The following is a 14,192-nucleotide window of genomic DNA, read 5'->3' as shown; positions in this document are numbered from 1 at the left end:
TACTGTTTGTGTGCACAAGTGTGTGTGTGTGTGTACGTGTGTGTGTGTGTGTGTGTGTGTGTATTTGTGTGTGTGTGCGCACGCGTGCATGAGTCTGTACTCGTGTGTGTGTGGTGTGTGTGCGTGTGTGTGTGTGTGTATTTGTGTGTGCGCACGTGTGCATGAGTCTGTACTCGTGTGTGTGTGTGTGTGTGTGGTGTGTGTGTGTGTGTGTGTGTATTTGTGTGTGCGTGTGTGTGGGTGTGTGTGTGGTGTGTGTGTGTGTATTTGTGTGTGCGCACGCGTGCATGAGTCTGTACTCGTGTGTGTGTGAGTGTGTGTGTGGTGTGTGTGTGTGTGTGTATTTGTGTGTGTGTGTGTGTGTGTGTGTGTGTGTGAGTGCGCACGCGTGCATGAGTCTGTACTCGTGTGTGTGTGTGAGTGTGTGTGTGTGTGTGTGTGTGTGTGTGTGTGTATCTGTGGGTGTGTGCACGCGTGCATGAGTCTGTACTCGTGTGTGTGTGAGTGGGTGTGGGGTGTGTGTGTGTGTGTGTGTGTGTATTTGTGTGTGTGTGTGTGCGCGCGCACGCGTGCATGAGTCTGTACTCGTGTGTGTGTGAGTGTGTGTGTGGTGTGTGTGTGTGTGTGTACATACGTGTATGTGTGTGCGTGTATGTGTGTTTGTTTGTAAAGGTGTGTATGTCTGTCCATATGTGCGTATGGGTGTGTGTTTTGTGTGTATGAAGTTTTTGTGAGAGAGTGAGTGAGTGCGTGTGAGTGAGTGTGTGTATGTGTGCGTGTGTGACTTGGTGTGTGACTTGGTGTGTGTGTGTGTGTGTGAGTGTGTGTGTGTGTGTTTGTGTGTAAGTGCGTGTGTGTGTGTTTGTGTGTGTGTGTGTGTGTGTTTGAGAGAGAGAGAGAGAGAGAGAGAGAGAGAGAGAGAGAGAGAGAGAGAGAGAGAGAGAGAGAGAGAGAGAGAGAGAGAGAGAGAGAGAGAGAGAGAGAGAGAGAGAGAGAGAAAGAGAGAGAGAGAGAGAGAGAGAGAGAGAGAGAGAGAGAGAGAGGTTTGTCTTTCGCTGGGGTATGCAGTGCCTTGGCGTTGCACATCTACTTAATTTGTTATTTACAGGATGTTTTAGTAGTACATGTACCTGATAATGATATTCTCCGAGAGATCAATAACAGGCAGAATCAACTACATCTAATTCAGCAACATTTATGGTAAGAGAAAAACAGACATTACTGGAATGTAAAATTGTTAATACACATGTGGCATTCAGTCATGAATAGTATTTGTATATGTACAAAAATGTTTACGATAAAATGAACAATGGAATTTCTGGAATGACATTGACAAGTTGAAAATACAGATTTGAATGTACCAATGATTACACAGCGGGTTAAAACAAAAAAACAATTTCTAAGTTGATTTTGAAACTACATGTAGCAACATTGGAACATTTAAAGTGTAAACATATTGCGTGCATAAATATGTTTTGAAATTCAAACTACAGCACAACGAGCAACTCTGAAACGTATTGTGAAATATAAAAAACAAAACATAGTAACATTGAAAACTCAGACTGTCAACATTTTCTTTTTGTTTGTGTGGTCTTAATCATCGCAGAAGTTTACTTTTGCTAACTTGCATTCATAACTGCACAATAAAACAGTTTTAGCAAAGTTGATTGTTCATTGCTAATGATACTTATTGTACAGTATACATTTCCACACAAAATGGCAGTTTTCTATACCTGTAGCCCTATTTTTCATTTACAAACAAGGAGACGCAACGCAAACTGAGCAAAATCATTCATCCCCTTTGTTACAATCAATGTGAGACAATTTTGAAATAATACATGTAATCAGGTTATTGATATGGCTCAAATCCTACGAACCTTCTAAGATCTAGGCACCTGACACTAATGAAACATAGTTATATATACCAAATATAAACTAGATAGTGTTTCACCTTCCTCTACTCTAATGTTTCGGGACAGTCAGACAAATGTGTGCACATACACTTAACACACACAACCAAACATACACACACCCAAACACTCACACAATAATAATCAACTCGTCAGAATACATCTATACTAACTATTTCCAGATGATAATTCAAAATATTTAGCAGATCAAGTCAACTTATTTGTCCAATGCTTTTTGGTCTACAAGAATGCTGTATATCAAGAAAAGCCACAGACATACAACAATAAACACAAATGAATCTTCTTTGTTTTACATATTTGAACCTAGCAGTAGTAAGTCTTTTTATTGATGAAGTCTGGGAGTAGCTTTTTTAACCTGGCACTGGCAGTTTAAAGCAATTACTTGCAGATAATAGCTTTTAGGCAGACACCCCCTCCCCCGCCCCCCCACCACCCCCATCCGTCTCTTATCATCCTACTCTCAAAGGCATATTTTTGATTCAAAGTTTTTAGTTTAACATGATTACTATTTTTTTTTAAAGACAATTCAGATCAATGACAAAGAACTGCTTTCAGGCAATGATCCGAATTCACAAGTCATGTTCAAAGACACTGAATCATGCCTACGTTCACAAGTCATGCTCAAAGACACTGAATCATGCCTACATTCGCAAGTCAAAGCAGAAGGCTGCTCATCTTCTCATGTATTCAACACCAGGGGACAGAATGTTCTTATCAGAGTCATCGGCGGATGCCTGGGATTGGCTGGTGTTGGCCAGGGACACAGGACTGTCACGACCCATGTCCAGAGGAGTGTAGCCCCGCTGCACAAGGTAGGAATAGATGGGAGGATCCGTCGGACGAATGTTACTCTGGGGCGGCTGTGGTTGTGGCTGTGGTTGTCCTTGGTAGCGCGGGGGTGGATACCCCGGCCCCATTTGGGCGTACTGCTGGCCCGGGGGTGGGGCCATGATGGGTACAAACTGACCCTGGGGAACAGGGTATCCCATAGGGGGGTAGCCAGGGTAGGCACCCGGCGGAGGCATGCCTGGCTGAAGAGGGAAAGCGTTGGGAGGATACCCGGGTTGTGGTTTGGGACGAGGTGCCGGTCTGGGCGCTGCTGCTCCTGCCTTCTCCTCCTCCTCTTCTTCCTCTGATGATGGCTCTTCGCTCTCCTCTTCTGAAGTTTCTTTGTGGTCGACATCATCGCTGTCCTCCTCTTCTTCCAGTTCCGATCTCTCTGTCTCCGACTCTTCCAGGGCTTCTTCGTAGGGCGGTGGTTTATGAGAGCGACTTGGTCGCACACGAGGTGTGATCACTCGCTCCACAAATGTGTCCTGAAATTGGAATAGCAAATGAAACTGAGATTTTGACTGGCATATTGATTCAAGCTGATGTGTTACGCATGCAGTGTGCACTTGTCACACAGCTTGATGACACCAAGAATGCTTGGGAAAAGCAGACAGATGCACATTTAGGTTACATGCAGATCATGGCATAGAACAGAGGCTGTGTACACTTTACACACAAGTGTTTGGAGTTTAGAACTCCAACAAGTCATTTGAATTTAATCTTTAGTAATTAATAATAAGAATAAGAACATTTATATAGCGCTAAATCAAAAACTTTCGTTAAAAAGGCTTGCTCTAAGCGCTTGACATCTAAACTAAAACGTCATTCACACTCTTTACAATGATGTACAAGAACTTCATGTCACACTCTTTCATTCAGTATAGCACCATTCACACAGTTGTTATTCTGTACAAGACAATAAGTTAGTCTAACATTTAGAATGTTCATAAGATGAAAACAAGAGAAAACCAGACTGATTAAAACAACTGCTTAGTGCTAACAAAGCATGAATCTTAATGATAACGTAATACATGTTTAACTGTTAAGACCATAAAAATAAAAAAAACCTATATGCTAAAATAACTTCGAACTTTTAAGAACTTCTTATAAGATACACAGCACAGCTAGATAAACACCAGAATGATAAAACAAAAGACAACTCGTTAAAACTATTAAATGCATCAATGTCTAAAACACGAAAGACTCAAATATAAGATACACAATTCTCTAAAATTGTTTATTAAAACTGAAACCGACCTGCTCAAAGTAAACCATACCCACCCCCTCCCTACCCACCCCCAACCCTCCTACACTAAATACTAATTATTTCTACTCTTAACTTCCCAACTACACGTTATCCATAAACTATGCACAGGAACATGTGTGTCAGCATTATGTGGCACCGACATGACTTGTGCATATCTAGCCTACAGCTAAGGGTTAAAGTTAAAGGACTACTGCAGTGAAAAATTATATTTATAATAATTTAAAACAAAAGACAAAAATAACAAGCTGAATAGAGATGGAACCGTTACAGAACAGGATGGCAAAATGTTGCGACTTTAGGAGTTGTGTTTCTGGAAGAGGTGAGTTTTGAGTGCTCGCTTGAATGACTGTACTGACTGAGAGTGGCGAATGTGAGAGGGGAGAGAGTTCCATTGAGTAGATGCGCAAAATGCAAAAGTGCGTTGTCCATATGCTTTTGATTTTGTGTGTGGGATGACTAGGGTGCGGCTATCAGAAGAGGAGCGGAGTTGTCTAGCAGGAGTGTATACAGTGAGAAGTTCAGAGAAATAAGCAGGAGACGAGGCAGAGAAGAAGTGAAAGCAGAGAGTGGACAGTTTGTATTCAATGCGGGCTTGGATGGGTAACCAGTGGAGTGTGCGGCGAAGTGGTGTGACATGATCTTTTTTTCGTGCTTTGAGGATCAGGCGTGCTGCAGAATTTTGAACTTTCTGTAGTTTGTGCAGGAGGTAGAGTGGACAGCCAGAGAGAAGAGAGTTACAGTAGTCAAGTTTAGAAAGAACAAGAGAGCAGACTAGAGTGTTTGTAGTTTGAACGGACAGAGTATGGCGGATGGTTGCGATCTTGCGGAGTTCAAAGTATGCGGACCTACAGATGTTGGAGATGTGCTTTTGAGTGTCATGTCTGAGGAGATGGTGAAGCCGAGGTTTCTAGCTGAAGAAGAGAAAGAGATGTCGGTATTGCCTACTTGGACAGACGAAGGTTGAGAATTTGGGAACTTAGTGGACTTTTTCATGCACAGAAGTGCCTCTGTCTTATCATCATTTAGTTTTAACTTATTTTCTACCATCCATGACTTAACATCTAAGATACAGGTCTGAATGGTCTGGATGGCGGCATGTGTCTCAGCGGGGGAACTAGGCTTATACAACTGGGTATCATCAGCAAAAGACTGGTTTGAAACGGAATGATTTTGAATGAGGGCAGACAAGGGTTTGGTATACATAATGAAGAGGACGGGGCCAAGTACAGAGCCTTGAGGGACACCGAAAACAAGGGGGGCTGGGGCTGATCTCTGGCCATCGACAAGCACAGCCTGAGTTCTGTCCGTAAGGTAGGACTCAAACCATGCCAGCGCTGGACCAGAGATGCCATACAAGGTCTGGAGCCTGCTCAGCAGTGTGACATGATCTATTGTGTCAAACGCTGCCGAGAGGTCCAGTAGGGTGAGCACAGACACATCACCACCATCCAGAGCAGACAGAATGTCATTGGTCACCTTGAGCAGGGCAGTCTCAGTACAGTGAGAAGGACGGTATGCATGGTAACAAATAATTGGCCTAAACTCAGAATGTTAAATAAAAGCTAGCTCAAGAGAAGTCGGTCACACATGCACTGCCACAGCAAGTAATGAAGAAACCATGTGAAAAAGCAATGTTAAAGGTGATCCAGAACTTGCCCCCACCTGTGGATGATCATCATCCGCCTGAACAAAGGAGTTGTTCTGGGAGGCGTACTCTCGGCCGCGACCCCTCTGTTTGTCTCGCTCACGCTCTCTCTCCCTTTGCCACCTCCTGTCCCGGTCCATCAGCTGTTTCTTGGGTGGCTCATCAGTCGCTGGCAAGATTGTACGAGAAATCAGTTTTCAGGTCAATCGAGAAGTCAATCAATCATAGGCTACTTCATAGATCTTGATGAGTTTCCAATGGAGATCAGCAAATAGTTTCCCTAGTTATGAAACGGTCAGCATTGTCTACAAAAAAACATTGCCAGATGATCAGACTTTGAGCATACAGTTACTTTAACATCATATAAGAAAACACCAAAATCAACACACACAAAAACTGTAAAGCCTTCTGTAGACTACAATCAGCTTGTATTTTTTGGGGAGGGAGGGACAAAACTACCTTGCAAAGATTCCTAATATATTACATACAAATGTAGATATACACCCACATTTCAACCCCTTTACTTTGAATGGTTATGATGTTTTTGCAACTGATAATTGGGCTCCAGCATATTTAGCGTTTAAAAACACACACAAAAAACAAACACAACAAAAGCAAGTTACCATCAAAGACGCTATCCTCATCCTCACTGGGCCTCGCCATGTGTCTTGTGGGCTCGACCCGATGTCGGGGCGCAGATTGTGCTTGGCTGCGAGACATATTGGACGCCCACACGCCCGACGATGTGTCGCTCATCTTGCTCTTTGTCTCGTACACTGAGTGTTCTGGTTGGAAGGATGCGAGCTGGTGCTGCTCCCATGGCTTGTTTTTGCCCTGTGTGGAAGAATTTGTACTTTCAATTACTTTCAAATAAAGGAAACGTTACACAAACTTATCATTTTAGTTTTTTTAAACTCGAACTTCCTAGTTAAAAGATTGTTTAAACTTTACAGCACCTCCAAGACCTTACCTTTTTTGGGGGGGGGGGGATTTTGACTTTGACAGCATTCAAGAAGCATTTTTGAACTTACTTGTCTTTCATATCGCTTGACATGGGAATGCGAGAAGAAGAAAGTTTGTGACAATGAGAAATAAATAAAACATGCCTCATAACGCCTGCGGCAGCAGAAGATGCCGATTATGACGAGAATGACAGTGACCGCAAAAACAGCTCCCACAATGCCGATGGCAGCGTCATTTTCCAGCTTCTCTTTGAAGAATCCATAAGAGTCTCCGTAATCATTTTCATAGCCGGGCTTGTTACCAGCTGCAAAATGTATTGGACTGATTACAAGTGTTCGAAGTTCAGTGAACTGACATTGCATTCGACAAACAAACATTGAAATATGCACACACTAGCTGTCACCATGGAGCAACAAACAAACAAAAAGACATTGTACACAGTCAGTGTTGTTCCCAGATCCAGAGAACAATAGGTCAGTTGGACCTGGATTCTAAATATATATATATTGGTCAAAATGTCCAGGCCGCAAACAAATTGTTGTGTGAGAAGACATCCTACATGTAAGTTATCAGCCATTTCACCGGCCTGGAGTGAGAACAATGCGTCAGATCAAACAAAGTATGCGTAAAAGGAAGAAACTGCAGCAAACTCAGTCACCCATTTTTATTCTTCCCCATCTTCTCTTTGTTAGTTCCCCATCTTTTTGAAACATGCTGCCTCTTGCTCTCCCTCCCCACATATCACATACACACATGTCTAAATGACACATATCACATACACACATGTCTAAATGACACATTATTTTGCTTCACAACAAATGACATACCCTGCAAACCGTGACATGGATGCAATAGAAAAATCCTCTAGAACAGTAGTATACATGATTTTGTCCATGGCCTTCATTTTCCCCCATCTCTGACACAATAACCCAAACTTACAGACAAGAGGCGTGACAAAAAACTCAATGTCAAAGAGAGTGTTGATGGAATCTCGTCTGGTGAGAGTGATAGACACCAAGTCACCGGTGGTGACATAATCACGCTCATTGGGTTTTGTCGGTGAGTTACAATCAAAACCTCTCTGAAAAAGACAAAACAAACAAAAAAATGTTTAAATTTCATTTAATAACCTACCAAACATTCTTTTCGGTCAGCAACACTGCAAAAATGATGGTGTTTTAAAAAAAGAAGAAAATATTAACAGCTATTGTGTTTTCAGCGTAGCAATAGGGTCCGATATTTAGACGAGACAAGTATAATGCCGACGAGTCGAAGACGAGTATAATGCAGACGAGTCGAAGACGAGTCGCATTATACTTGTTCGAGTCTAAATATCGGACCCTATTGCTACGCTGAAAATACAATAGCGATTATATAGCTGTTCTGACCTTTATTTGTTGTTTCAAACTTACAAAATGACAGTTTTTGCGTCGATGCGTTGATCTCAGGTTTTGATAGCAGACGCCGTTTCTTATGCGCATTAGTTTTGCGCAGGCGCCACACTGACTTTGGAAAAAAACCGATTTGACAACACAGCTGTTAAACAGCTTTTTATTAGTTCATTCGTATACAACAAAAAGAAGTTTGAGTTTTTTTTAATTTTGAACAAGACTACTTATGAAGAAGACCAAAACACAACATCAACGGAAAACTAGAAACAACTGAAGAACTAGGATGCAACAAGGGGAGGAAAAGAGAACAGCTAATCCGTACAAAGCGAGCAGACGGCAGCGACGTTTTCAGTTTGGGTGAATGGCATTTATACTTGTCTCGTCATGAAGCGAATTTTTCAACCTCAGTTATAAACGACTACATGAATGTTAGTGCCATGGGTTGTACATCAATACTTCAGAGGGGAAGTGGGGTATTTAGTGTGGAGTTACGAGATAAGAAAAGCCGAATGCGAAAGTTTGTGTCAGTCGGCAACTGTGAACTAAGCTCACAGGCACACAAAAACGGCTGTTCCGTTTTACTCCCCTGTTTGTACTACATCTTTCGACTTTGGGCATTTTGTGGTGTTTAGGGACAGAAAATAATAGGTTTAGTCCTGTTTCATCGGGAAGTTAGCAGAAAAGGGTATGCTATCGACATTTGTAAAGCTGAAAAACATTCCCGAGAAGAATTTCAAGTTGTCAGTGTATGCTGTTGTCGATCAGTGAAACATCGTGTGGTACAGATGGGTAAACCGGAACCATGCGTCTTTGTTATTGACAATATGCTTTTGGATATTGGCAAAAATGGCCGACTTCCGTAGCATTATGCTTTGATGATCGGAAGAGACCATCCAATCACAGCCCCCGAATTCCCCCACGTGTCCATCAGAATAGCTATATATATATATAATGGTGGAGAGACATGTATGTATGTCACTAAATGAAATGTGAAAATATGAACACAGAAAATTTGTCATCAGGCTTAATCATATGGGCACACATGTAATGCTGTATGACACAAAATGCATGAAGAAATATAAGAATACAATGTAAGAAGTTGGTTTAGGTACAATATTATACATGTATACGTTTCAATTATAACAGCTACTGGGATTTATTTAACGATATGATGTGAGTGTGTGTGTCTGTTTGTGGGTGTGTGTGCTAGCGACTGATGGTAGGAGAGGATATAGAGTGATTAACACGAATTCCCAACCTTGGGCAATAAGATATTCTGTTTATTGAAACAGTATACCCAGTTGTAAGACTTAAAGGCACAGTAAGCCTCCCGTAAACCATCACAGATACTGTCAGGCTTTTACACACAGTACAAACACCCTTTCATTTAAACACTCACCGCTTGAGAACATCCTTGGTGCCCTCCGTAAAGAGCGAGCAATTTTCAAAGAATTTATTTTTGCGTGGTTTATCTTACCCCTGAGCCATCATGAACCCGTGTGATCCAGTTTCCCTTTTTCATAATGTAGTCGTCTGTTAGTAATTTGAATGCGACTCGATGTGAGCTTATCTGCAATAGCACGTTATTATGTACCTCTGACTATGCACGAAACAAACGGCTGTGGTTCACAAGAACTCTAGCAATGGCTTTTGACTGTTCAGAGGAACTGGCGTTAGGCATAAACCGTCGTCTGCTACGAGAACCATGACCTTGCGCGACCCTGCTTCCGGGCTTTTCTTTTTTTCAAACTTTCAAAACTTCGAATTGTACTGATCTTGTCACAAAGTGGTCATTGTCCGATTATGCTTGTATTCGATCCGGACATTGTCAGTACTTTCCAATTTACAGTAGCTTGATTTGCTATTTTATCAATGTTTTGCGAAGCGATGTGTCTCTCCAAGCAGACGAAACTTGGGGAGACTGTAGGTGCTTTTTATAGAGAAGATCTTCCAAGGGTCGCAACTCTGAATGCTCCAAGCCGGTTGACAGTTGCCTCGCTTCGCGGTTTTGTTCTCCGAAAAAAGCAACATGCCGCCGAAACAAAAATTCAATGGCATATTATACCTACAACTTTATATACATAACTATAAGGACCAGCTGTCATAAAGTGTCATAAAGTGATATTTCTTTTGTTGCGTCTCGTGCATTGTAATACGAATAGTTGACATCGACATATTTGTTCTGTTTCCTTTGTGACAAGAAACTAGTGAAGTTTAATAAAATTTACGTTTTATTGCGAGACAAAAAAGTCCTATTGATTTATTTTTGTTCAGGACAAATGTACTATCACTTTTGCATTGTCCAGGACATTTGTCCTATGCAACCTCTCATGGATGTGAGCCCCTGAACCCCCCTTTAAAAACCTCTATCAACCTGGACAAATTCAGATCATAAATAGAGACATTTGAAAAAAAAAAGAGGGCGCCCGGGCCTCAAAAGACGGGTTCCATTGTAACTTTAAATTGTTTAAATGGTAGAATAGAACCCCCCCTCCTGATATAAGATTTTCCACTCTTTTAAGATTGTGCTTTTTGGTTCTGAACCTCGGTAAATTAACCTCCGCTTCAAGACCTGATTTTCTCAGATTTTTGTTGAGATCTTCCACTGTACTCACCAGGATATTCTGATCAGGGTCACCGTCTGAGATGGACACTCTGACGTCGCAGTCGCGGATGGTCGCAGCCACCACCTCAATGCGAAGCTGCGTTTGCTCCAGGGCCGAAGTTGACCTCAGCTGCAGCGTACAACTCTGGGGACTTTGTTGCTCCTGGATTGTACCGTGGCCAATGACTCTCACCTTCTGCGCATAGATCTCTCGCACTGGGCCATTGCAGTCTGCGTTGCTGTCCAGGTAGTCTGGATATAGGGAGAAAAGGTGAACAAAATCAGTACAACAGCTGGGAAGATGTATCAGTTTTTACTCATGAAATATCAATGCTATGCATGTAGCAGAAAAGATCTTTTAAAGTTTTTGCTCAAGAAAAATCAACCATATACTGATATAGCTAGGGCGATCTCCATGTTTTTACTCACAAATTGCAGTGTATTAGAAATTTGTAGATGACAAACTTCAAAACAATACTCGGTGAGATGCATTATATATTTATGCATCACACTTTTATTGTGTCATTTTTTCATCACAAATGATTGAAATTAAACAAGAGTTGGTACTAAAAATCTAATACTGTATTAGACTTGAGTGAAATCGAGTTACCCAAAATAATCACATTTGATGGAATGCTGAACATTATTACAATATATACATCCCACACAAAAAACACACATGCATACACATATTATAATATTTATGCATTCACCAGTGTGCCCACATATACACATGTATGCATATATATATGCAAACAAGTGCGCACGCACACACACACACACACTGACAAAACCTTTTTCCTTTTTCAATACCCCAAACCCCCAAACAGAGGACACAGACAAAATCACAGGAGCTTGTAAAAAAAATATAAAATAAAAAACGCTCGCGCTGGACCCGAGTACTCTTCAGACATTCACACACACACACACACACACACTCTCTCTCCCTCACTCCTTCTCTCTCTCCCTCTCTCTCTCTCACACACACACGCACACACACACACGCACACACACACACACACACACTACCACATCTCCATTCTAAAACACGTCACGTTCCAAATCAAAAGACGACATTCTATTTTCTTACGTCACTATTCTTGGTTTACGGTACCATTCGGCGGCTTTGCTACGAGTATGGCATAGTCTTGGTTTGCCGAGACCTTGCACCGTTCTATCAGACTGCCTGGCTGGCTGTTGCACCGCGAATTCCTCCCACCGCCAAGTCGTTTTTTTGTGGTTTATTTCGCATTTAGGTCCCAGGTAACATTATGAAGTTTTAATACGATCAATCGGACCTATTATCAAGTTAGTGTATCAACTTTTGAACGAACTGCGCCCAGTAGTTTCGCAGCAATAAGCTGTTAAGTCGAGACACACACAGACACACAATTAAAGTCTGCTGGACCCTTGTACTAGCGTACTCGGGAATAAGTTGTATCACAGCGTCAGTAAATTTCAGTGTCCTACTCCTTCATGCACCCTTACTAAAGTGTTAATATTGTATTAGAGCTCTAATTACTAATACACTAGTATTATTACACTACAGTGTAGGAGTGGGATATTCAACAGCGTTTTATTGATAGAACTACAAGTTAATTATTCCTGCGGACAAATATAAATCAAGACAGGCAGACACATGCACAGACACATGCACAGACACTTTTTAAAATTTTATTGCAGACACACAGATCAAAAGACTCACAGGTTCCAGGCTGTATTGGTTGGTTGTTAGACTGGCACCACCCCACGGGGGCCACCATCGACAGCAACAAAAGCACCGTTACTGGCACCATCGCCATGGCAACCAGCTGCTCACACCATGAATCACTTCTGGTGACAAATTGCAGAAAACAGACAAACAATTTAGAAAATTAAGAAGGCACACTTTTTTCAATTTTGAACTTGAAGTCAGAGACATTGTATGCCTCGATCTGCTGTTGAAGTATACAACAACAAAAAACAACACCTATCAATATGAACAGGTGAGCAAAGCAGCCTGCAGCTTTTTATCAAGAGCATTTAAAAAACTAGTAGCAGAACAAAACCATGCTTCCTTTAGCATGCAGACGACATCAGCCTTGGTATGTCAATTGTCATTGTCAACAAAAGCATTTCTTCTGCCTAATTCCCGGTATTCACACCTGAAATTGATACAGGTGTGCAAATAAGGTAACACTAGCCGTTTCATGTATACTAACTAAGGACACAGAAGCCAAAATTGTTTTCTTTTACCTGTTGAACACAGAATATTTTGAATGAGAAACTCTTCAAACGACCGTCGCCATGTTTGATTACTTCCGCAACTTGGGGACAGGTGTCAGGTAGAACTACACGATAAAGGTGCCTCAGTTGTAGTTGCCGCCCCTGATGCACAAAACCGAAGATACAATGTACGAGTTCTTTCCCTTGGTCCACGAAATTTTGTCATTTCTGAAAACTTCCCCCATACAAGCGCGACGGTGAAATAAAGAAGGAATGACTTGTCCCCTGTATTTTGTAGGCAAAACATTTGTAATAGAACCACTGTTAGATTTTTTTTTTGGGGGGGAACGATCTTGTCATAAATAGCAGGGAGTGAGGGGAGGGTGTTTTGATGTAGTACAACATCAAAGTTTACTGTCCACGTCTTACCCGCGAGTGTACAGTGCCTCGCGTAACCAGGGAGACGGTGTTACCTTTGGTTATTTAAATGACCATTCCTTTTTTTACCTTTTCTGTAATGCTGCACAGTTTACAGAAACAACAGAGAGATATGATAAGATAAGATAAATCTTAATTTTTTCCGAGAGTAATAGCCAAATAAGCATTCTCATATTGTGTATGGCATCCCGGCAGACCTCCCCGCTAAACATGCTGGGGAAATAAATGTTTAAGACAATACTAAAAACTAAGTAACGAAGCGAGAGAGAGAGAGAGAGAGAGAGAGAGAGAGAGAGAGAGAGAGAGAGAGAGAGAGAGAGAGAGAGAGAGAGAGAGGGAGAGAGAGAGAATTCTTTATTTAATGAGGGTAATAAAACAAGCAGTGATTTGCCTTACTTTCTTACAGACTCAGACTCAGTCAGACTCAGAACTTTATTACAAAAGGATAAAGGTTTTAGGCAAAGCCTATTCTTGCCAACCTGTCCTTTATACAACACGTAAAGACGGACGCACGTACAACTTGAAATATAGAGAGAAAAAGAGAGGGAGAGAGAGGCATCCAGATCCAGATGTGTGTGTGTGTGTGTGTGTGTGTGTGTGTGCGTGTGAGGGAGAGAGACTGCTGAGTGAGAGACTGAGATTCACCCCCCCCCCCCTCAACCCACCCGCGGGGCCCTCCCCGTCCGACCCGTGACTGCTCTGTCTGTTTACTGATGGCCTTTCAGTAACTGTACCCCTTTTCTTTGTGTCACTATTGTAGTTTATCTTACTAGTGCACTTTACATTGCACTGTTTATGGTCCGAGGGCATGCACTTGTTTCAACGAAGATTTCCAGCAAATATATATCAATCCTTTTTTAGTTGGGTTTATCATTTGGTTTTGCCTACTCAGGTGTGTGCATGCGAAAGGCTGTGA

General features: G+C 41.8%; 1 protein-coding gene across 1 annotated transcript; it reads right to left on the bottom strand.

Annotated features, from left to right (window-relative positions):
• Window positions 1-2,382: 2,382 nt before the first annotated feature.
• LOC138964028 (uncharacterized) lies at window positions 2,383-12,957 on the bottom strand. Its single transcript, XM_070335902.1, has 8 exons — window positions 12,869-12,957; window positions 12,339-12,466; window positions 10,644-10,885; window positions 7,577-7,718; window positions 6,781-6,941; window positions 6,298-6,508; window positions 5,692-5,843; window positions 2,383-3,247 (listed from the first exon to the last, which is right to left on the bottom strand). The coding sequence occupies exons 2-8, from the start codon at window positions 12,433-12,435 to the stop codon at window positions 2,603-2,605; spliced, it is 1,650 nt and encodes a 549-aa protein (XP_070192003.1). The 5' UTR covers window positions 12,436-12,466; window positions 12,869-12,957; the 3' UTR covers window positions 2,383-2,602.
• Between the last annotated feature and the right edge of the window lie 1,235 nt (window positions 12,958-14,192).

The sequence above is a fragment of the Littorina saxatilis genome, linkage group LG4 (genome assembly GCF_037325665.1).
Source record: "Littorina saxatilis isolate snail1 linkage group LG4, US_GU_Lsax_2.0, whole genome shotgun sequence".
Lineage (NCBI taxonomy): Eukaryota > Metazoa > Mollusca > Gastropoda > Littorinimorpha > Littorinidae > Littorina > Littorina saxatilis.
Note: the sequence above shows the minus strand (reverse complement) of the source record. Positions and strands in the feature narration are given on the sequence as shown.

Coding starts and splice junctions, on each gene's coding strand:
- LOC138964028 (XM_070335902.1), bottom strand. CDS start 12,435: ATGGCGATGGTGCCAGTAACGGTGCTTTTGTTGCTGTCGATGGTGGCC. Junction 6,942..7,576: donor TTTTGTCACGCCTCTTGTCT/GTAAGTTTGGGT, acceptor TACATTTTGCAG/CTGGTAACAAGCCCGGCTAT. Junction 3,248..5,691: donor CGGATGATGATCATCCACAG/GTGGGGGCAAGT, acceptor TTCCAATTTCAG/GACACATTTGTGGAGCGAGT.